At 36.7% G+C, this 23618-nt stretch overlaps 2 protein-coding genes across 3 annotated transcripts in view; one reads left to right on the plus strand and one right to left on the minus strand.

Annotated features, from left to right (window-relative positions):
* The window catches only part of LOC142358564 (uncharacterized), a 319087-nt gene that overhangs the window by 154703 nt on the left and 140766 nt on the right, over window positions 1-23618 (plus strand). The gene's annotated exons all lie outside the window — the stretch shown is intronic.
* LOC142334869 (uncharacterized protein F54H12.2-like) lies at window positions 21279-22055 on the minus strand. The gene has a single exon (XM_075383195.1). The coding sequence runs from the start codon at window positions 22053-22055 to the stop codon at window positions 21279-21281; it is 777 nt and encodes a 258-aa protein (XP_075239310.1).

The following is a 23618-nucleotide window of genomic DNA, read 5'->3' on the forward strand; positions in this document are numbered from 1 at the left end:
ACCTTCAATCCATAGTATAAGTCTTTTAAAATCTTCCATTTTAGTAGCTGATCAATTTATATCTAAGACATTTTTGTCCTCAGTACCTTCAATCCATAGTACATAAGTCTTTTGAAAGCTCCCACATAAGCAGTTGATCAATTATTAACTAAGTCATTTTATCCTCAGTGCCTTCAATCCATAGTATAAGCGTTTAAAAAGCTTCCGCGCTATCAGATGGAAATGAAAAAAGTAGCTGATGTTTATTGCCAAACAACAATTCCTCTTTGTCTCGAGAAAATTAGGAATATGTTCATAGTTACCTCCGTAGATCATCTGTGTCGATTGTAGCAATCTGTCATAATCTACCCTACAACTGATCTAATTGTCTAAGTGAACTCAGTCAGTGTTTGTGAATGGTGGTGCGTGTTAAAACTTTGTGAACCGGTGCCGTCTAATTTTCGCAATGGGGTGTCTCTAAACCAGCAAGGTCCGCTTCTCAATCATTGGGGTTGCCAAAGTTAAGAAGGCAAGGAGTTTACTGGCGTCAAGCGAGTACAGTTCCTGCTACTCTTCAGACTGTTTATCTCAAGACTTTGTACTCTAGACAAGATATTAAAATTAATTCCCAATATATATAGAATTTATCAACAAACAAAAATATAAAGGTGAGCAACATCAGAAATTGGTGATGAATTAAAATGCCATGAGACAAAGAGGAGAGTTTTGAAATAAAAAAACCCAAAAAAAACTGGACAAAAAGATGTAATACTTAAAAGGACTGACTGAATTATTCCTTTTCTGCAGTGGGTTTCCAACTTGCTCTCCTCGTTGCTCTCCACCTTGCTCTCCGCTTCGCACTCCCTTTTGCTCTCCACACTACTTTGTTCGGCCACAAAAATGTCACCAATACACTTGATATGAAAAAGTTAAAGCTCGCTTAGATAACCAGCAAGTAACTTAGGATCCAAAACACAAGTTATTTTTCATCAGTACCCTTGATATGTACAAGTTAAAACTCGGTTAGGTAACCAGCAGATAGCTTAAGATCCAATATACAAGTTATTTTTCATCAATACCCTTGATATGTGCAAGTTAAAACTCGCTTAGGTATCCGCTAGGTAGCTTAGGATCCAATACACAAGTTATTTTTCACCAATAGCCTTGATATGTTCAAGTTAAAACTCGCTTAGGTGTCCACTAGGTAGCTTAGGATCCAATACACAAGTTATTTTTCACCAATACCCTTGATATGTACAAGTTAAAACTCGCTTAGGTGTCCACTAGGTAGCTTAGGATCCAATACACAAGTTATTTTTCACCAATACCCTTGATATGTACAAGTTAAAACTCGCTTAGGTATCCACTAGGTAGCTTAGGATTCAATACACAAGTTATTTTTCACCAATACTCTTGATATGTACAAGTTAAAACTCGCTTAGGTATCCACTAGGTAGCTTAGGATTCAATACACAAGTTATTTTTCACCAATACTCTTGATATGTACAAGTTAAAACTCGCTTAGGTATCCACTAGGTAGCTTAGGATCCAATACACAAGTTATTTTTCACCAATACCCTTGATATGTACAAGTTAAAACTCGCTTAGGTATCCACTAGGTAGCTTAGGATCCAATACACAAGTTATTTTTCACCAATACCCTTGATATGTTCAAGTTAAAACTCGCTTAGGTGTCCACTAGGTAGCTTAGGATCCAATACACAAGTTATTTTTCACCAATACCCTTGATATGTACAAGTTAAAACTCGCTTAGGTATCCACTAGGTAGCTTAGGATTCAATACGCAAGTTATTTTTCACCAATACTCTTGATATGTACAAGTTAAAACTCGCTTAGGTATCCACTAGGTAGCTTAGGATTCAATACACAAGTTATTTTTCACCAATACTCTTGATATGTACAAGTTAAAACTCGCTTAGGTATCCACTAGGTAGCTTAGGATCCAATACACAAGTTATTTTTCACCAATACCCTTGATATGTACAAGTTAAAACTCGCTTAGGTATCCACTAGGTAGCTTAGGATCCAATACACAAGTTATTTTTCACCAATAGCCTTGATATGTTCAAGTTAAAACTCGCTTAGGTGTCCACTAGGTAGCTTAGGATCCAATACACAAGTTATTTTTCACCAATACCCTTGATATGTACAAGTTAAAACTCGCTTAGGTATCCACTAGGTAGCTTAGGATTCAATACACAAGTTATTTTTCACCAATACTCTTGATATGTACAAGTTAAAACTCGCTTAGGTATCCACTAGGTAGCTTAGGATTCAATACACAAGTTATTTTTCACCAATACTCTTGATATGTACAAGTTAAAACTCGCTTAGGTATCCACTAGGTAGCTTAGGATCCAATACACAAGTTATTTTTCACCAATACCCTTGATATGTACAAGTTAAAACTCGCTTAGGTATCCACTAGGTAGCTTAGGATCCAATACACAAGTTATTTTTCACCAATACCCTTGATATGTTCAAGTTAAAACTCGCTTAGGTGTCCACTAGGTAGCTTAGGATCCAATACACAAGTTATTTTTCACCAATACCCTTGATATGTACAAGTTAAAACTCGCTTAGGTATCCACTAGGTAGCTTAGGATTCAATACGCAAGTTATTTTTCACCAATACTCTTGATATGTACAAGTTAAAACTCGCTTAGGTATCCACTAGGTAGCTTAGGATTCAATACACAAGTTATTTTTCACCAATACTCTTGATATGTACAAGTTAAAACTCGCTTAGGTATCCACTAGGTAGCTTAGGATCCAATACACAAGTTATTTTTCACCAATACCCTTGATATGTACAAGTTAAAACTCGCTTAGGTATCCACTAGGTAGCTTAGGATCCAGTACACAAGTTATTTTTCACCAATAGCCTTGATATGTTCAAGTTAAAACTCGCTTAGGTGTCCACTAGGTAGCTTAGGATCCAATACACAAGTTATTTTTCACCAATACCCTTGATAAGTACAAGTTAAAACTCGCTTAGGTATCCACTAGGTAGCTTAGGATTCAATACACAAGTTATTTTTCACCAATACTCTTGATATGTACAAGTTAAAACTCGCTTAGGTATCCACTAGGTAGCTTAGGATTCAATACACAAGTTATTTTTCACCAATACTCTTGATATGTACAAGTTAAAACTCGCTTAGGTATCCACTAGGTAGCTTAGGATCCAATACACAAGTTATTTTTCATCAATACCCTTGATATGTGCAAGTTAAAACCCGCTTAGGTATCCGCTAGGTAGCTTAGGATCCAATACACAAGTTATTTTTCACCAATAGCCTTGATATGTTCAAGTTAAAACTCGCTTAGGTGTCCACTAGGTAGCTTAGGATCCAATACACAAGTTATTTTTCACCAATAGCCTTGATATGTTCAAGTTAAAACTCGCTTAGGTGTCCACTAGGTAGCTTAGGATCCAATACACAAGTTATTTTTCACCAATACCCTTGATATGTACAAGTTAAAACTCGCTTAGGTATCCACTAGGTAGCTTAGGATTCAATACACAAGTTATTTTTCACCAATACTCTTGATATGTACAAGTTAAAACTCGCTTAGGTATCCACTAGGTAGCTTAGGATTCAATACACAAGTTATTTTTCACCAATACTCTTGATATGTACAAGTTAAAACTCGCTTAGGTATCCACTAGGTAGCTTAGGATCCAATACACAAGTTATTTTTCATCAATACCCTTGATATGTGCAAGTTAAAACTCGCTTAGGTATCCGCTAGGTAGCTTAGGATCCAATACACAAGTTATTTTTCACCAATAGCCTTGATATGTTCAAGTTAAAACTCGCTTAGGTGTCCACTAGGTAGCTTAGGATCCAATACACAAGTTATTTTTCACCAATAGCCTTGATATGTTCAAGTTAAAACTCGCTTAGGTGTCCACTAGGTAGCTTAGGATCCAATACACAAGTTATTTTTCACCAATACCCTTGATATGTACAAGTTAAAATTCGCTTAGGTATCCACTAGGTAGCTTAGGATTCAATACACAAGTTATTTTTCACCAATAGCCTTGATATGTTCAAGTTAAAACTCGCTTAGGTGTCCACTAGGTAGCTTAGGATCCAATACACAAGTTATTTTTCACCAATACCCTTGATATGTACAAGTTAAAACTCGCTTAGGTATCCACTAGGTAGCTTAGGATTCAATACACAAGTTATTTTTCACCAATACTCTTGATATGTACAAGTTAAAACTCGCTTAGGTATCCACTAGGTAGCTTAGGATTCAATACACAAGTTATTTTTCACCAATACTCTTGATATGTACAAGTTAAAACTCGCTTAGGTATCCACTAGGTAGCTTAGGATCCAATACACAAGTTATTTTTCATCAATACCCTTGATATGTGCAAATTAAAACTCGCTTAGGTATCCGCTAGGTAGCTTAGGATCCAATACACAAGTTATTTTTCACCAATAGCCTTGATATGTTCAAGTTAAAACTCGCTTAGGTGTCCACTAGGTAGCTTAGGATCCAATACACAAGTTATTTTTCACCAATAGCCTTGATATGTTCAAGTTAAAACTCGCTTAGGTGTCCACTAGGTAGCTTAGGATCCAATACACAAGTTATTTTTCACCAATACCCTTGATATGTACAAGTTAAAACTCGCTTAGGTATCCACTAGGTAGCTTAGGATTCAATACACAAGTTATTTTTCACCAATACCCTTGATATGTACAAGTTAAAACTCGCTTAGGTATCCACTAGGTAGCTTAGGATTCAATACACAAGTTATTTTTCACCAATACTCTTGATATGTACAAGTTAAAACTCGCTTAGGTGTCCACTAGGTAGCTTAGGATCCAATACACAAGTTATTTTTCACCAATACCCTTGATATGTACAAGTTAAAACTCGCTTAGGTATCCACTAGGTAGCTTAGGATTCAATACACAAGTTATTTTTCACCAATACTCTTGATATGTACAAGTTAAAACTCGCTTAGGTATCCAATAGGTAGCTTAGGATCCAATACACAAGTTATTTTTCATCAATACCCTTGATATGTGCAAGTTAAAACTCGCTTAGGTATCCGCTAGGTAGCTTAGGATCCAATACACAAGTTATTTTTCACCAATAGCCTTGATATGTTCAAGTTAAAACTCGCTTAGGTGTCCACTAGGTAGCTTAGGATCCAATACACAAGTTATTTTTCACCAATAGCCTTGATATGTTCAAGTTAAAACTCGCTTAGGTGTCCACTAGGTAGCTTAGGATCCAATACACAAGTTATTTTTCACCAATACCCTTGATATGTACAAGTTAAAACTCGCTTAGGTATCCACTAGGTAGCTTAGGATTCAATACACAAGTTATTTTTCACCAATACCCTTGATATGTACAAGTTAAAATTCGCTTAGGTATCCACTAGGTAGCTTAGGATTCAATACACAAGTTATTTTTCACCAATAGCCTTGATATGTTCAAGTTAAAACTCGCTTAGGTGTCCACTAGGTAGCTTAGGATCCAATACACAAGTTATTTTTCACCAATACCCTTGATATGTACAAGTTAAAACTCGCTTAGGTATCCACTAGGTAGCTTAGGATTCAATACACAAGTTATTTTTCACCAATACTCTTGATATGTACAAGTTAAAACTCGCTTAGGTATCCACTAGGTAGCTTAGGATTCAATACACAAGTTATTTTTCACCAATACTCTTGATATGTACAAGTTAAAACTCGCTTAGGTATCCACTAGGTAGCTTAGGATCCAATACACAAGTTATTTTTCATCAATACCCTTGATATGTGCAAATTAAAACTCGCTTAGGTATCCGCTAGGTAGCTTAGGATCCAATACACAAGTTATTTTTCACCAATAGCCTTGATATGTTCAAGTTAAAACTCGCTTAGGTGTCCACTAGGTAGCTTAGGATCCAATACACAAGTTATTTTTCACCAATAGCCTTGATATGTTCAAGTTAAAACTCGCTTAGGTGTCCACTAGGTAGCTTAGGATCCAATACACAAGTTATTTTTCAACAATACCCTTGATATGTACAAGTTAAAACTCGCTTAGGTATCCACTAGGTAGCTTAGGATTCAATACACAAGTTATTTTTCACCAATACCCTTGATATGTACAAGTTAAAACTCGCTTAGGTATCCACTAGGTAGCTTAGGATTCAATACACAAGTTATTTTTCACCAATACTCTTGATATGTACAAGTTAAAACTCGCTTAGGTGTCCACTAGGTAGCTTAGGATCCAATACACAAGTTATTTTTCACCAATACCCTTGATATGTACAAGTTAAAACTCGCTTAGGTATCCACTAGGTAGCTTAGGATTCAATACACAAGTTATTTTTCACCAATACTCTTGATATGTACAAGTTAAAACTCGCTTAGGTATCCAATAGGTAGCTTAGGATCCAATACACAAGTTATTTTTCATCAATACCCTTGATATGTGCAAGTTAAAACTCGCTTAGGTATCCGCTAGGTAGCTTAGGATCCAATACACAAGTTATTTTTCACCAATAGCCTTGATATGTTCAAGTTAAAACTCGCTTAGGTGTCCACTAGGTAGCTTAGGATCCAATACACAAGTTATTTTTCACCAATAGCCTTGATATGTTCAAGTTAAAACTCGCTTAGGTGTCCACTAGGTAGCTTAGGATCCAATACACAAGTTATTTTTCACCAATACCCTTGATATGTACAAGTTAAAACTCGCTTAGGTATCCACTAGGTAGCTTAGGATTCAATACACAAGTTATTTTTCACCAATACCCTTGATATGTACAAGTTAAAACTCGCTTAGGTATCCACTAGGTAGCTTAGGATTCAATACACAAGTTATTTTTCACCAATACTCTTGATATGTACAAGTTAAAACTCGCTTAGGTATCCACTAGGTAGCTTAGGATCCAATACACAAGTTATTTTTCACCAATAGCCTTGATATGTTCAAGTTAAAACTCGCTTAGGTGTCCACTAGGTAGCTTAGGATCCAATACACAAGTTATTTTTCACCAATACCCTTGATATGTACAAGTTAAAACTCGCTTAGGTATCCACTAGGTAGCTTAGGATTCAATACACAAGTTATTTTTCACAAATACTCTTGATATGTACAAGTTAAAACTCGCTTAGGTATCCACTAGGTAGCTTAGGATTCAATACACAAGTTATTTTTCACCAATACTCTTGATATGTACAAGTTAAAACTCGCTTAGGTATCCACTAGGTAGCTTAGGATCCAATACACAAGTTATTTTTCACCAATAGCCTTGATATGTTCAAGTTAAAACTCGCTTAGGTATCCACTAGGTAGCTTAGGATTCAATACACAAGTTATTTTTCACCAATACTCTTGATATGTACAAGTTAAAACTCGCTTAGGTGTCCACTAGGTAGCTTAGGATCCAATACACAAGTTATTTTTCACCAATAGCCTTGATATGTTCAAGTTAAAACTCGCTTAGGTGTCCACTAGGTAGCTTAGGATCCAATACACAAGTTATTTTTCACCAATACCCTTGATATGTACAAGTTAAAACTCGCTTAGGTATCCACTAGGTAGCTTAGGATTCAATACACAAGTTATTTTTCACCAATACTCTTGATATGTACAAGTTAAAACTCGCTTAGGTATCCACTAGGTAGCTTAGGATTCAATACACAAGTTATTTTTCACCAATACTCTTGATATGTACAAGTTAAAACTCGCTTAGGTATCCACTAGGTAGCTTAGGATCCAATACACAAGTTATTTTTCATCAATACCCTTGATATGTGCAAGTTAAAACTCGCTTAGGTATCCGCTAGGTAGCTTAGGATCCAATACACAAGTTATTTTTCACCAATAGCCTTGATATGTTCAAGTTAAAACTCGCTTAGGTGTCCACTAGGTAGCTTAGGATCCAATACACAAGTTATTTTTCACCAATAGCCTTGATATGTACAAGTTAAAACTCGCTTAGGTATCCACTAGGTAGCTTAGGATCCAATACACAAGTTATTTTTCATCAATACCCTTGATATTTGCAAGGTAAAACTCGCTTAGGTATCCGCTAGGTAGCTTAGGATCCAATACACAAGTTATTTTTCACCAATAGCCTTGATATGTTCAAGTTAAAACTCGCTTAGGTGTCCACTAGGTAGCTTAGGATCCAATACACAAGTTATTTTTCACCAATAGCCTTGATATGTTCAAGTTAAAGCTCGCTTAGGTGTCCACTAGGTAGCTTAGGATCCAATACACAAGTTATTTTTCACCAATACCCTTGATATGTACAAGTTAAAACTCGCTTAGGTATCCACTAGGTAGCTTAGGATTCAATACACAAGTTATTTTTCACCAATACTCTTGATATGTACAAGTTAAAACTCGCTTAGGTATCCACTAGGTAGCTTAGGATCCAATACACAAGTTATTTTTCATCAATACCCTTGATATGTGCAAGTTAAAACTCGCTTAGGTATCCGCTAGGTAGCTTAGGATCCAATACACAAGTTATTTTTCACCAATAGCCTTGATATGTTCAAGTTAAAACTCGCTTAGGTGTCCACTAGGTAGCTTAGGATCCAATACACAAGTTATTTTTCACCAATAGCCTTGATATGTTCAAGTTAAAACTCGCTTAGGTGTCCACTAGGTAGCTTAGGATCCAATACACAAGTTATTTTTCACCAATACCCTTGATATGTACAAGTTAAAATTCGCTTAGGTATCCACTAGGTAGCTTAGGATTCAATACACAAGTTATTTTTCACCAATACTCTTGATATGTACAAGTTAAAACTCGCTTAGGTATCCACTAGGTAGCTTAGGATTCAATACACAAGTTATTTTTCACCAATACTCTTGATATGTACAAGTTAAAACTCGCTTAGGTATCCACTAGGTAGCTTAGGATCCAATACACAAGTTATTTTTCACCAATACCCTTGATATGTACAAGTTAAAACTCGCTTAGGTATCCACTAGGTAGCTTAGGATCCAATACACAAGTTATTTTTCACCAATACCCTTGATATGTACAGGTTAAAACTCGCTTAGGTATCCACTAGGTAGCTTAGGATCCAAACTATATTAGGATAACTAATTATAGTAGTATACAATTGTAGTATAAGTAATTGACTAGTAGTAGTACCAGGGGGGGGGGGGTCACGCACTGTAAAAAACCGACCCCCTCATTTTTGGCCGAAAATACAAATTTTCAAAAAATTTTAGAATTGATCCCACCATCCAAGGGAGGGGTATGGTATTAATATTCATATTAGATATTTTTTTCGACTTTTTGACTTTCGGTACTCCGAACATTTAGCTGAATTCTGTTCTCCGCTTGAACTCGTTTAACTGTTTGTTCTTTTTGTTTACATCCCTTTGCAACCTCGTCTAACCAGTGTTTATAACTAAGCTGAATAAATTGGTTACTTTCGTTCTCCGCTTGAACTCATATAATTATTGTTCTATTTATTCAGTTAAAGCGCTTTACAATCTAGCCACTGTTCATAAGCTTTATTGTTTTGGACTAACAATGACGAAGCCCGTTCTATTTATTCTGTTAAGAGTTTTAAAACTACCTGGTCATAAGTTTCGATGTTGTCTAATTTTACCGAGAACAGTATAAGGGACCCCCATAGTTCAAAAGTTTGTTACTTCCCGTATTGTTTAGGTACTAATCATCGACTTCGGTAAATTCAGACAACAATATCAACAGAGAACCGGCGTACATTTTTCAAATACCTTTGAGTTTTGTCTAGACAACTGAGATACAATTCTTGTTTAATCATTTTTCTCACACTTCATCGCATAACATTCCAAAGTAAAAGAAACCAATTTTTGATTCTTTATTTTGGCTTATCATCAGCAAATTGACACGGTTGACAAAAATTTGGCAAACCTATGTTTTTGAATTTTATATTTTTGAGCCTTTCGAATTGTATCAAACATAAATAGTGATCGAAAAATGGTTTGAAGTGTTCCTAAAACCTTTTGCAAGGTCAATGTTTTTGAATAGCTAGGATCTTGAAGTTTGGCAAATTTTTAAAAAAGTCAAACTCAGAAATGGAACATTGTCAAAACACTGGCTTCATTGATCTCAATCCATGCAGTTGTTCCACCTGTTTACCTTCAACACGCTCCAATAGAGACAGAGTCCCGGACGAGCATGACGAGTGAGAGGTGGTGCTTCTCGTTTTCCTATCTGATGATGAAGGAGATCTTGACGAGCAACAGGAACCAATATTGGTTACAGAAATTGTTGAAAATCTCGACTCTAATTTGATCATGACTGACAACTCACAACAAGACCCGACAAACAATGACCAGGAAAACATAGACTGTGATTATATACAGCCTACGATCGACAACCAGAGCGAACTAAGAGCAATATTAGCGCAAGTTTCGCGATCTCGGTTCCGTTTGAAGAAAAATAGAAAAAAGACTCAACGAACTCAAAGACCCAGAGTTGTGAAAACCTTAGCAAACAATCTTTTGAAGCGATGTTTCAAATTTAAATAAAATTTGGTACGATTATTTTCAACCTTAGGTAAAGCTAATAAAGATAATTCTGCTGAACCGTTCCAGAGAAACTGAGTTGTAATTTTTGACAATAGACAGCTGACATTTTTATCAATGAGTTGTCAAGCAGAAAAAAATTTTCCTCAAGCGGTATTTAATCAAGTTTTGACTTTCAATAATGAAGGTAACAATTAACAGTAACTTGTGTATTGGATCCTAAGCTGCCTAGTGGATACCTAAGCGAGTTTCAACTTGTACATATCAAGAGTATTGGTGAAAAATAACTTGTGTTTTGGATCCTAAGTTACTTGCTGGTTATCTAAGCGAGCTTTAACTTTTTCATATCAAGGGTATTGGTGACATTTTTGTGGCCGAACAAAGTAGTGTGGAGAGCAAAAGGGAGTGCGAAGCGGAGAGCAAGGTGGAGAGCAACGAGGAGAGCAAGTTGGAAACCCACTGCAGAAAAGGAATAATTCAGTCAGTCCTTTTAAGTATTACATCTTTTTGTCCAGTTTTTTTTGGGTTTTTATATTTCAAAACTCTCCTCTTTGTCTCATGGCATTTTAATTCATCACCAATTTCTGATGTTGCTCACCTTTATATTTTTGTTTGTTGATAAATTCTATATATATTGGGAATTAATTTTAATATCTTGTCTAGAGTACAAAGTCTTGAGATAAACAGTCTGAAGAGTAGCAGGAACTGTACTCGCTTGACGCCAGTAAACTCCTTGCCTTCTTAACTTTGGCAACCCCAATGATTGAGAAGCGGACCTTGCTGGTTTAGAGACACCCCATTGCGAAAATTAGACGGCACCGGTTCACAAAGTTTTAACACGCACCACCATTCACAAACACTCACTGAGTTTACTTAGACACTTAGATCAGTTGCAGGGTAGATTATGACAGATTGCTACAATCGACACAGATGATCTACGGAGGTAACTATGAACATGTTCCTAATTTTCTCGAGACAAAGAGGAATTGTTGTTTGGCAATAAACATCAGCTACTTTTTTCATTTCCATCTGATAGCGCGGAAGCTTTTTAAACGCTTATACCATGGATTGAAGGCACTGAGGATGAAAAGGACTTAGTTAATAATTGATCAACTGCTTATCTGGGAGCTTTTAAAAGACTTATACTATGGATTGAAGGTACTGAGGATGAAAAGAAATTAGATATAAATTGATCAACTGCTTATATGGGAGCTTTTAAAAGACTTATACTGTGGATTGAAGGTACTGCGGACAAAAATGACTTAGTTAATAATTGATCAACTGCGTATGTGGGAGCTTTTAAAAGGCTTATACTATGGAGTGAAGGTACTGAGGACAAAAATGACTTAGATATAAATTGATCAGCTACTAGTATGGAAGCTTTTAGAAGACTTATACTATGGATTGAAGGTAGTGAGGATAAAAATGACTTAGATATAATTTGATCAACTGCTTATATGGGAGCTTTTAAAAGACTTATACTATGGATTGAAGGTACTGAGGTCAAAAATGATTTAGATATAAATTGATCAGCTGCTAGTATGGGAGCTTTAAAAGACTTATACTATGGATTGAAGGTAGTGAGGAGGAAAATGACTTAGATATAAATTGATCAACTGCTTACGCGGGAGTTTTTAAAAGACTTATTTTATGGATTGAAGGTAGTGAGGATGAAAATGATCTAGATATAAATTGATCAACTGCTTATATGGGAGCTTTTAAAAGACTTATACTGTGGATTGAAGGTACTGAGGACAAAAATGACTTAGATATAAATTGATCAGCTACTAGTATGGAAGCTTTTAAAAGACTTATACTATGGATTGAAGGTACTGAGGACAAAAATGACTTAGATATAAATTGATCAGCTACTAGTATGGAAGCTTTTAAAAGACTTATACTATGGATTGAAGGTAGTGAGGATAAAAATGACTTAGATATAAATTGATCAACTACTTATATGGGAGCTTCTAAAAGACATATACTATGGATTGAAGGTACTGCGGACAAAAAAGATTTCGATATAAATTGATCAGCTGCTAGTATGGGAGCTTTTAAAAGACTTATACTATGGATTGAAGGTAGTGAGGAGGAAAATGACTCAGATATAAATTGATCAACTGCTTATATGGAAGCTTTTAAAAGACTTCTACTATGGATTGAAGGTACTGAGGACAAAAATGTCTTTGATATAAATTGATCAGCTACTAGTATGGGAGTTTTTAAAAGACTTATACTATGGATTGAAGGTAGTGAGGATGAAAATGACTTAGATATAAATTGATCAACTGCTTATATGGGAGCTTTTAAAAGACTTATACTGTGGATTGAAGGTACTGAGGACAAAAATGACTTAGTTAATAGTTGATCAACTGCTTATGTGGGAGCTTTTAAAAGACTCATACTATGGATTGAAGGTACTGAGGACAAAAATGTCTTTGATATAAATTGATCAGCTACTAGTATGGGAGTTTTTAAAAGACTTATACTATGGATTGAAGGTAGTGAGGATGAAAATGACTTAGATATAAATTGATCAACTGCTTATATGGGAGCTTTTAAAAGACTTATACTGTGGATTGAAGGTACTGAGGACAAAAATGACTTAGTTAATAGTTGATCAACTGCTTATGTGGGAGCTTTTAAAAGACTCATACTATGGATTGAAGGTACTGAGGACAAAAATGTCTAGGATATAAATTGATCAGCTACTAGTATGGGAGTTTTTAAAAGACTTATACTATGGATTGAAGGTAGTGAGGATGAAAATGACTTAGATATAAATTGATCAACTGCTTATATGGGAGCTTTTAAAAGACTTATACTGTGGATTGAAGGTACTGAGGACAAAAATGACTTAGTTAATAGTTGATCAACTGCTTATGTGGGAGCTTTTAAAAGACTCATACTATGGATTGAAGGTACTGAGGACAAAAATGTCTAGGATATAAATTGATCAGCTACTAGTATGGGAGTTTTTAAAAGACTTATACTATGGATTGAAGGTAATGAGGATAAAAATGACTTAGATATAAATTGATCAACTGCTTATATGGGAGCTTTTAAAAGACTTATACTATGGATTGAAGGTACTGAGGACAAAAATGTCTTAGATAAAAATTGATCAGCTACTAGTATGGGAGTTTTTAAAAGACTTATACTATGGATTGAAGGTAGTGAGGATGAAAATGACTTAGATATATAAATTGATCAACTGCTTATATGGGAGCTTTTAAAAGACTTATACTGTGGATTGAAGGTACTGAGGACAAAAATGACTTAGTTAATAGTTGATCAACTGCTTATGTGGGAGCTTTTAAAAGACTTATACTATGGATTGAAGGTACTGAGGACAAAAATGTCTAAGATATAAATTGATCAGCTACTAGTATGGGAGTTTTTAAAAGACTTATACTATGGATTGAAGGTAGTGAGGATGAAAATGACTTAGATATAAATTGATCAGCTGCTTATATGGGAGCTTTTAAAAGACTTATACTGTGGATCGAAGGTACTGAGGACAAAAATGACTTAGTTAATAGTTGATCAACTGCTTATGTGGGAGCTTTTAAAAGACTTATACTATGGATTGAAGGTAATGAGGATAAAAATGACTTAGATATAAATTGATCAACTGCTTATATGGGAGCTTTTAAAAGACTTATACTATGGATTGAAGGTACTGAGGACAAGAATGTCTTAGATATAAAATGATCAGCTACTAGTATGGGAGTTTTTAAAAGACTTATACTATGGATTGAAGGTAGTGAGGATGAAAATGACTTTGATATAAATTGATCAACTGCTTATATGGGAGCTTTTAAAAGACTTATACTGTGGATTGAAGGTACTGAGGACAAAAATGTCTTAGATATAAATTGATCAGCTACTAGTATGGGAGCTTCTAAAAGACTTATACTATGGATTGAAGGTACTGAGGATAAAAATGACTTAGATATAATTTAATCAACTGCTTATATGGGAGCTTTTAAAAGACTTAAACTATGGATTGAAGGTACTGAGGACAAAAATGACTGAGATAATAATTGATCAACTGCTTTTGTGGGAGCTTTTAAAAGACTTATACTATGGATTGAAGGTATTGAGGACAAAAATGTCTTAGATATAAATTGATCAGCTACTAGTTTGGGAGTTTTTAAAAGACTTATACTATGGATTGAAGGTAGTGAGGATGAAAATGACTTAGATATAAATTGATAAACTGATTATATGGGAGCTATTAAAAGACTTATACTATGGATTGAAGGTACCGAGGACAAATATGACTTAGATATAAATTGATCAACTGCTTATATGGTAGCTTTTAAAAAACATATACTATCGATTGAAGGTACTGAGGATAAAAATGACATAAATATAAATTGATAAACTGCTTATGTGGGAGCTTTTAAAAGACTTATACTATGGATTGAAGGTATTGAGGACAAAAATGACTTTGATATAAATTGATCAGCTACTAGCATCGGAGTTTTTAAAAGACTTATAATATGGATTGAAGGTGGTGAGAATGAAAATGACTTAGATATAAATTGATTAGCTGCTTATATGGGAGCTTTTAAAAAACATATACTATGGATTGAAGGTACTGAGGATAAAAATGACTTATATATAAATTGATCAACTGCTTATATGGGAGCTTTTAAAAGACTTATACTATGGATTGAGGGTACTGTGGGCAAAAATGTCTTAGATATTAATTGATCAGTTTGTATTGTAAGAACTTCTAAAGAATTATACTATGGATTGAAGGTACTGAGGGTAAAAAAGACTTCGATATTAAATGATCAACTGCCTATGCGGGACCTTTAGAAGACTTATACAGTACAATTTTTCTGTAACTCGAGTTGAAAAGATTTTTTATTTCCATCAAGCCGGAAAAAACAAAACACAAGTCACAAAAACTAAAGCAAAGTTCTGTCACAGAAGTTAATTGTCGTCAATATCAGAGTCAATTTGTACTACTCTCCATTTCTTTATTCTATCTACATTGATAGATTCTTTGTCTCATATCAACTCCAGCGTTCGTTTTGCGCACTTTTTCACACTTTTGGAGGGTCCGGGATGGTTGATGGGTTGCTCTTCTGTTGATGAGTTAATAGAAACATGAATGGGGGATACGGGTCTTGGGTCTAGAAGACTAGGCGACGAACTTGATTCAGCAGCCTGATCGTCTATACAGGAACATCTTTCAATTTCGTTCTCAATCACTTGTTGTGTCAGATTTGCAAAATCTGCAATGTCCGCTTCAAGCTCATCGTCACTGTAAACACGCTAGTTGAGACCGGGATCAGGCGGAGACCAGAATTCTGCTGACATTTGTGGACCTGTGTATTGAGTTGGTAGTTGACTTTCTGGCGTTAATGACTCGGCAACGTGTACAACAGTTTCTTCCTCGTCACTCGAACCCCAATATGGATCCTGTACTACGTTACGCATGAACATTTCCTCGCACAGAGCGTGGTGGCCAAATGGTAGAGTTGTGATCTTGTCGTTCAAAATATCGTATCCCGAGAGTGACTTCTTGTTGCACACAACTGTCATTAGTTGGTGTTTGCTCAAGGCAATTCTGGTGTTGATAAGTCGAACAGTTTCTCCTCCTGTGAGAACTTGTTTGTATTGTTCATGTGTCATCATGCGCCTGTCGTCTTGCGTCACACCTTTCGCCGACTGCTTTGCAAGACCTAAAATAGAAGTTCGTGCATTCTAGTTTTTGTTTTTCACATTTTTTCTTAAGTTTTTTCTTGGAAATCTAATCCTAGGTCTCTTCTTACTTTTTATCCGGTTATTTTTTGCTCATTCTGCTTTTTGTTGTTTTCTTGACTTTTTTAGGTTTTGAAAAAAAGTTGACTAACCATCTGCCAGTTTGATGGAATACAGCTTCGGCTTCAACCCAACAAACTCAGAAATCATCTTGCCTCCCATCTCATCTTTAAATTTTAGTGTCTTCCTCGCGTTGCTTTGATAGTACATCTCGTGATTATTTGGAAAGTTTGAGAAATCGAAAAGTTCCTTCACTGTGGTTTTCCGCTTCAAGTCTGCGAAGAAGTCGTTTGAGAAAAATTCATAAACAAACGAGTCCGTGTCCGAGTACAGTAGTTTACAATTGAAGTGTTTCTTCATTGTATTGTAGTGGAAGTCGTACATGAATTTCTTCGAAAGATCTAAGATGCAAGCACCTACGATAGTTGGTTTGTCCCACTCTATTTCAGTCTGATTCAAGCTTATCGTTGCCAAGTTCTCATCAATGATTTTGAACGACTTCATCTGTGGAGCGCTGGTCCATTTCAGTGTCTCTTCTTCACTTCGAGCCAGTTTTACTTTTATGCGATTGCGTATCCCCTCACACGTTTTCCCAAATGCGCTGTTCACCATTAGTTTATAGAAGTTCTCCTCGAACTTGTTCTTGGCTTGCTTTCGCTTCTGAGTGTTCAACTTTACATATGGCGCTAGCCATTTTGACTGGTTAAAAGCGAGTGATCGATGTAGTTTTTCAACTTTCAACCCCAACTGCACGTAGAGCTTCAATGTTTGATAGTGTAAAATGTAGTTCTTTTTGGGGAACAAGGTCTGGATCAATTTGTTACCCGAAAGCGGCGCATTCATCTGCATATCATTCAAAAGCTCTTCCTGATAGTCACCCAACCAGCATGCGTCAACTTTCTGTTTTGTTGGGGCCAAGGGAAAATCTGAATGAAGATCATGAAGTTCATCTGGGTACAACAAATCCACTTCTAATACGTAGCCAATATCGCTATCGTCAGGTGTCTCCAACACGCTTTGGATGAACGCTTTTTGAATTTCAGGATCCCAGTTTCCGTCAGTGTACTCAAAATTGTTCAATGGCAATGGAAACTTTTCCATTATGCCCCATACAAATTGTTTGCATCAATCATTACTATGAAGGTTGAGGGTGCTTTGGGGTTGAAATTTGGTAAATATTTGTTGTTCGCAACCGCCAACCGCTTATTGTATATCGAGCTTACATCACCATGAATCAATCCTTCTACCATATCCAATTGTTCTCTCTCTTTTAGAAGTCTCAAAGGCGCTTTAGATAACTTTAGCATAGCATCACCAGAGAGATTGGAAGCGGTATAGTACTGACAGCAATCCAGTCCGTATGTTTCGTAACACACCTTGCGGAAGCAGAGCATAACTGCAGCTAGAAGAAACACATCAGTTTTGAGATACAAACTATAGTAATCTTCAATTGTTTTACATTGAAACTTCTCAAAAACTTCTAGCGCATGTTTGTACTCGTCTTCTGTAACGCTCACTCGATACTGTTGGAGACTATTCATCCACTTTTCTCGTGGTGGGAGTGCTGTCTCTTTAAGCTTAATGAAATTATCAATGTAACAATAAGGAAAAAATCCCTTCCGTTTCAACATTTGCACTGAACTTTCTGGCCAATCCTTAAAGTGATGTTCTAGCAAAGTAAACTGATCAGAGGGTAAGTTTTGTGCTAGAGAATCTAATGACGAGGCCATGAAAAGAAATGAGTCTAGTAGCCTGATATACTCATACACCGGTTTGATTACTCCATTCTTGCCCTGACGGTTGTAGACTAGAACCCCAATTTCCAGAGCTATATATTTCTCATCTGTATTCGGAACAATTGATACAGTATTCCTCATGTTGCTACCCTGGAGAGCGATAATTACATGGTGAAGATCGTAGTTTGAGAGATTGTGTGCAAATAGCGGAGTATAGTTGAGAAACCTCCTGTTGATGTTACAAGTGTTATGCGCCCAACCGAGGAATTCTCCAGTGAAGTGACAATGATCTAGAACTGTCGGGTTATTGAAATTGTGTTCCAATGGTTCTTCACATATCCAACAATTGGCGGCATCTTCTTTCGCGATGAGAGGCTGGCCAGAGAAATATTTGTGTTGCTGTTTAACACTGTAAACTTGTTCTGCTATGGTTTCCAAAGACTGAACAAATTGTTCCATGACCTTCGGTCCTGTCAAACATTCAAAATGAAACGGTTCAGTTTGGTTTTGAGCCACAAACAACATTGCATAGCTACACGGTTTACGTACTTCTATTGTTCTTGTTTCTGATTTGGTTGGGTTGTTTTGACATCCTGAGACAGGTTCAATTATTGACTCCAAATCAAAAAAGCCAACAATTGGAGCAAACCAACGGAACTGAAACTTTTTGTAGTAAAACGTTGTGATTTTTGGCATACGCACGATTGCTGGTTTGTTCTTCCAGCAAAGTTCTAAATGTTTTTCATATCGTTCTTTTGAGGTGCAAACATGAAAACAGTTTCTACAAATATGATTATCTGCTCTCACTACTCGTTCCTTGACTTTATGAATAAGAGATCGCAAGTTTCTGATTAAAACGTAGTGATTAATTTGACCATCGCTAAGAAGAAGAAGGTCCATGTTGAATTCACAGTTCTGTTTTTTTTGAAACTCGGAATGGTATCAGTCCGTTTTCAGCGTAGCTAAAATATTCAACCTTTTTTTGTTTTTTATCTTTTTTCCCTCATTTGCTTTTGTGACATAATCTTCTTTTTAGTTTTATAAAGTTTTTCGAAAAGAAAGATTTTTAACTTAACGAAAAACGTTGACGAAGACATTGTTTAGCTCTTCAAAGCGAGTCATCTGGTGGAAGCCCATAGGCATGTCAAACACACCATCTGCTTGTTTTGCAAGCGGGTTGTCCTGCCCATATGTTACTGGGCTGGTTATCCTGTGTGCCGGTAAACCAGGAGGAAGAAGTCGAGGGCAAAACTTCAAATGGTAGGTGGCAGTATAGCAATACAGAAAACAATTCTCGTCTTCTCGGTGTCTGATATTCAGTAGAGAACATGTGCGAGCTAGATTGCCTGGAAGCGCCAAATATGACGATGCCCTTATTGGTTTAATTTGCTAATCGGGTTTCAATATTGACCATTTGGTTGAGAGTCCAACCGCTACCATGGGAAGCAAAATTGTTGAGCGCTAGGAGCATCTGTTCTACAAGTGCATGGAAGGTTTTATCTGCAAGACCACCGAAATCCACTCGGTCCATTTTTGATGCAACATGAATCGGAATTCTATCGGGCTGGCTTGATGATAGATCATCATCGGTTTTCATGGGTTTGACGAGATCGATAACTGAGTTGAACTGAACTTTTTGTGAGTGTTGCTGAACACTAATGTTGATAATATTTTCAATTTCTCGTCGTTTTAGCTGCATAGCGTGTAATAGATCAACGTCTCTTGACCCGACGGTAATCTCATAGACTTTCAGTGTATCGCCGAAAGCGCGTTCGCTTGGTATGATGCCTGAGTCCTGTAGGTTGTTTACGTCTACACTCCAAGCTGGTAGACCGTGGAAAGTGTTCATGTGCTCAAGATAATCAGCGTCACGTGGAAAACATTTTTGACAGTATATGCAGTATCGTGGACTGGTCGCCGCATGCTGCACAGTCATGTGTCCTGTTAGGTATACAGGCTTTTCGTGGTGAAACCACATTCAGTGCACTCGAATGAGTTTGCTTGAGGATAGATCTTATGCACTTCTTTCCGAGGACGTTTTTGTCGAGGGGCCATCGCGTTACAGTGACGCAATTCAACCTGGTAGCGTTACTTTTTGTTTACATAGCGCACTCTTGTCCAGACAAAACTCTGAAGAATTTGTTTACAAGCCATCAACACAAGTCTGAAGAACTTGAATATGTTTACAAGCCATCAACGTTTTTGTCATAGTCGAACGATTTTGTTTGTTTTTCCAGGGGAGGGGGAATTTAGTTCTTTATGAAGGTGAATTTTTGTTTAGTGAGTCATTGACCTAACTAAAAAAGAAAGCGTGTATAATTGTTTACTTCATATGTTTTATAAAAGACAACAGCTGAATTTCATTGATATTGGGAATGAATGGAAAATTATCATTGAGAACACAATGCGCTATATAGATGCAATAAAGTCCACACATTTGAGAGTATGCACTTTGTAGGGGTTTATTTGTGTCACGTCTGTCTTCCATGAGGTCCACTATAATGCTATCATTAGTGCTTTGTCGAAATCGGTCTGATATGTGTTTATATGAATAGAGAGCTAATGCCAGCGGTTCGGCAAAGTAGGTTATTGGGTAGGCATATCTCTTTGCAAGCACAATCCAATTAGATCCTGGTGAAGAGGCTGGTGAAGCGTTAACGATAGCAAATGAGTTGGTTGTAGAGTCAATTTGAATATTTTAGCTTCATCCATTAGATTATAGGAAGAGCGTTTTTGGAAACGTTTCTCGAAGAATTGATATAAACTGTTGAACATTTCTCCCCGAGAAATAAAATTTCAATGTTGCGGGGCAACGCTGCACCGAACTTGAGTTCCACAGATAATGAAGAGTTTGTTAACTCGGGATGAATAAAATCATGCGTGGCTTCTTGAGTGCTGGTGAGATCAAACACCATAATGTAATGGTTAGGAAAATCAGATAGAGATATCCCGTGACCATTTTCTACATAAGCTAGTGCAGCCATTGAGTTCTATTATAGTCGTTTATTATCAGTTGTTGACATTGGTGTACCAGCTGTGGCGAACCCATTACGGTAAATTATTATTTCATTCAAATCAAACTTCCGGTATGAAAATGGGTTGAGCGTATTAGTACCGATGAACGCATCTCTGCGGCACATGGCAACTATTAGTCTACCAATAGGTTCTTTTGTGAAAATATCCTCCTGCTTCCAGCTCTGTTGCCCAGCTGTTGCTAGAAAAACTTTCGAAATAACTTCATTATAGCGGTACATGGGCAGGTGTCTTGAGAAGTGTTTTCTCGATTGCACCAAGCACGATATCGGAGACTGTCATTTTTCGCACGAACAAATTTGCTTCATCGATTTTGGTTTTATAGTGTTTAGCCCCGTCTTCACTCACAATCCCAAAGTCATCCTGTGGTCGTCGAAAAGAAATTCGCAGCGTTACTCCACTCGTTAGATGCTTCTCGCATGAAAAGAAATCGGTAGCTATTTTTCCATACAGTGTGAGTTGAGCAGATCTTCTCACAGTTTCTTGTCGAGCTGTGATTGTAGCGGCTGGGACGCCTGTTGGGTCTGCTTCATAATCATATCCTTGACATTTCAGCCAGGTTTTTTTCGCATCCGATCCATGAGAAAATTCTGTTTCAATGAAACTTTTGTGTGCGTAGTGACCATTGGCGGAAGAAATTTTGATGCCGTTTGCTGACACTGTGCAATCGGCGAAAAGGGAATGTAAGACATTATTGACTAGATGTTGCGTGTCACTGTTGTTGGCATCTCCCGTGGTGAAGCGTAAATCGGTTCCATTATTTCGAACAACTCGAAATTTGATTTCCAGATAAATTTTCTGTAGGTCGATGAAGTTATTTCTGTCACCGACTATTTCAAACTCTAACGAAGATCCAGTGGGCGAGTACAAAGGTCCGGTTTTTTGCTCGAACGATTGATCAAATGTTATAAGAAGGGGAGATTTCTCAAACAAGTTCAATGAGCTATGTTTTGCCTCTGTGGGAATAACAATGTTAGTACGCATTTTTTACTTTTGAGAAGAAATTTGTTCGACTCCTTTGTGGCTTCGTTTTTCGCGAAATGATCTTTTTCTTTGATGGAGACTGCTTTTTGTATGCTTTCTTCTTCGACCTCCTTCGATAGATTGTTTATCGTCCTCGTTGAAGTGCTCCTCCGATTTGTTTTCTAGCTTTTTTTGCAACTGTACTTTTCAGAGCTTGCTTCGCTGATTTCTTTTTTGTTGCAAATTCTAATAACTCTGGTGCACGTTGCACTAGCAATTCTCTTCCAATTGTTTTTGCTGCTGGCCAAATAAGTCGTCGGGCTAGGGGTAATGCAACACGACCAATGCCAGCAGCTAATGCGCCGAATCCACTTCCTCTTTGTCTATAATGTCCTGAGAAATGGGGTATTGAATTGGATCCTTGATTATTATAATAGGCTTCCATCAGTTAGCTTGTTCTCTAGAATTTGAGACTTATAACAACTTTACCAATTCCAGTGAAAGGGATCAATTTCCCAGTTTCACTTCTCAGCTCAACTTTGATGCTCTGGATATTATTTGAAAGTAAACGCTTGTATTCCAAGTTTGTATAGGTTTTATGGTGAATAGGTGCTACTGTGTTGAGGCTACCGTTTCTCAGACGTCTCTCCGATTCAATGATTTTGAGAATGGGTGCACTTGAGTCACCCAAATGTTGATACTCAATAATATCAAGGTACACAAAAATAAGCTGTGAACCACATGTTATATCAACAGGGAAAATACCAAAATGTCTGTTAAGAGTGTTCGGGGTCCCATTTCTGAAGTTTGTCTTGTAACCAATGTGAACAAAACCATTGTGTGCAGGGTCCGGGGTCCCCTTGAAACCAAGAATGCTGGGAATTTCATCGTCTTGAAACGACAATCCTTCATTTTCCCCAAATGTTAACACAAGCTTTTGCGTTATCATGTATCGAACAATCTCCGAGACTAGATCTTCCCAGCTGATGTAAACACCAGTCCGAATTTTTCTGAGTTGTCCTGATCGGTTACTCGACTCATTTGGATTGGTCATTGAATTCTTGTGAACAACTATTTCTCCAGAGTTTACGTTGTTGATGTTTGATGTAAAAGATAGAGATGTCAATGCTACTTGCCATTCTCCTTGTAAGTGCATCGGTTGTGATAATTGGTTCCGAAATGATGCCATAGTATTTTCATTAAAAACGTCCATTGATGCATTTGATAACAAGTCAATTGTAAACTCATTGCTGTTAGAAATCATTGCTCCTCTCCTGTGTTTAACGCATCAACTTGTACTAATTACGGTTCGTAATATTTCCCTAGGATTTTAACGTTGTTTGCGTCAATCAGATTGTAGATAGGTGGACTTGTTGTAGCCAATCTTAGTACTGTGAAAACTTCGTCTGTATAATTCTGAGTGTAACTATTTCTGAAGGTATCGTCTGGTTTTGCTATTCGTACCAGGTCCCCCTCTTCGAATCGTGGTTTATATTTATTGTTGTCCAAAGCAATCGAAATTTAAAATGGTTCATGTTTTTTGAATAGTTTATTTGGGGCTAACTTTGTAACGCGGTTAACACG

The sequence above is a fragment of the Convolutriloba macropyga genome, chromosome 2, assembly GCF_964194025.1.
Source record: "Convolutriloba macropyga chromosome 2, txConMacr16.3, whole genome shotgun sequence".
Taxonomy (NCBI): Eukaryota; Metazoa; Xenacoelomorpha; order Acoela; family Convolutidae; genus Convolutriloba; species Convolutriloba macropyga.

Bases quoted from the DNA above. Each gene is read 5' to 3' on its own strand.
- LOC142334869 (XM_075383195.1), bottom strand. From the start codon at position 22,055: ATGCGTACTAACATTGTTATTCCCACAGAGGCAAAACATAGCTCATTG.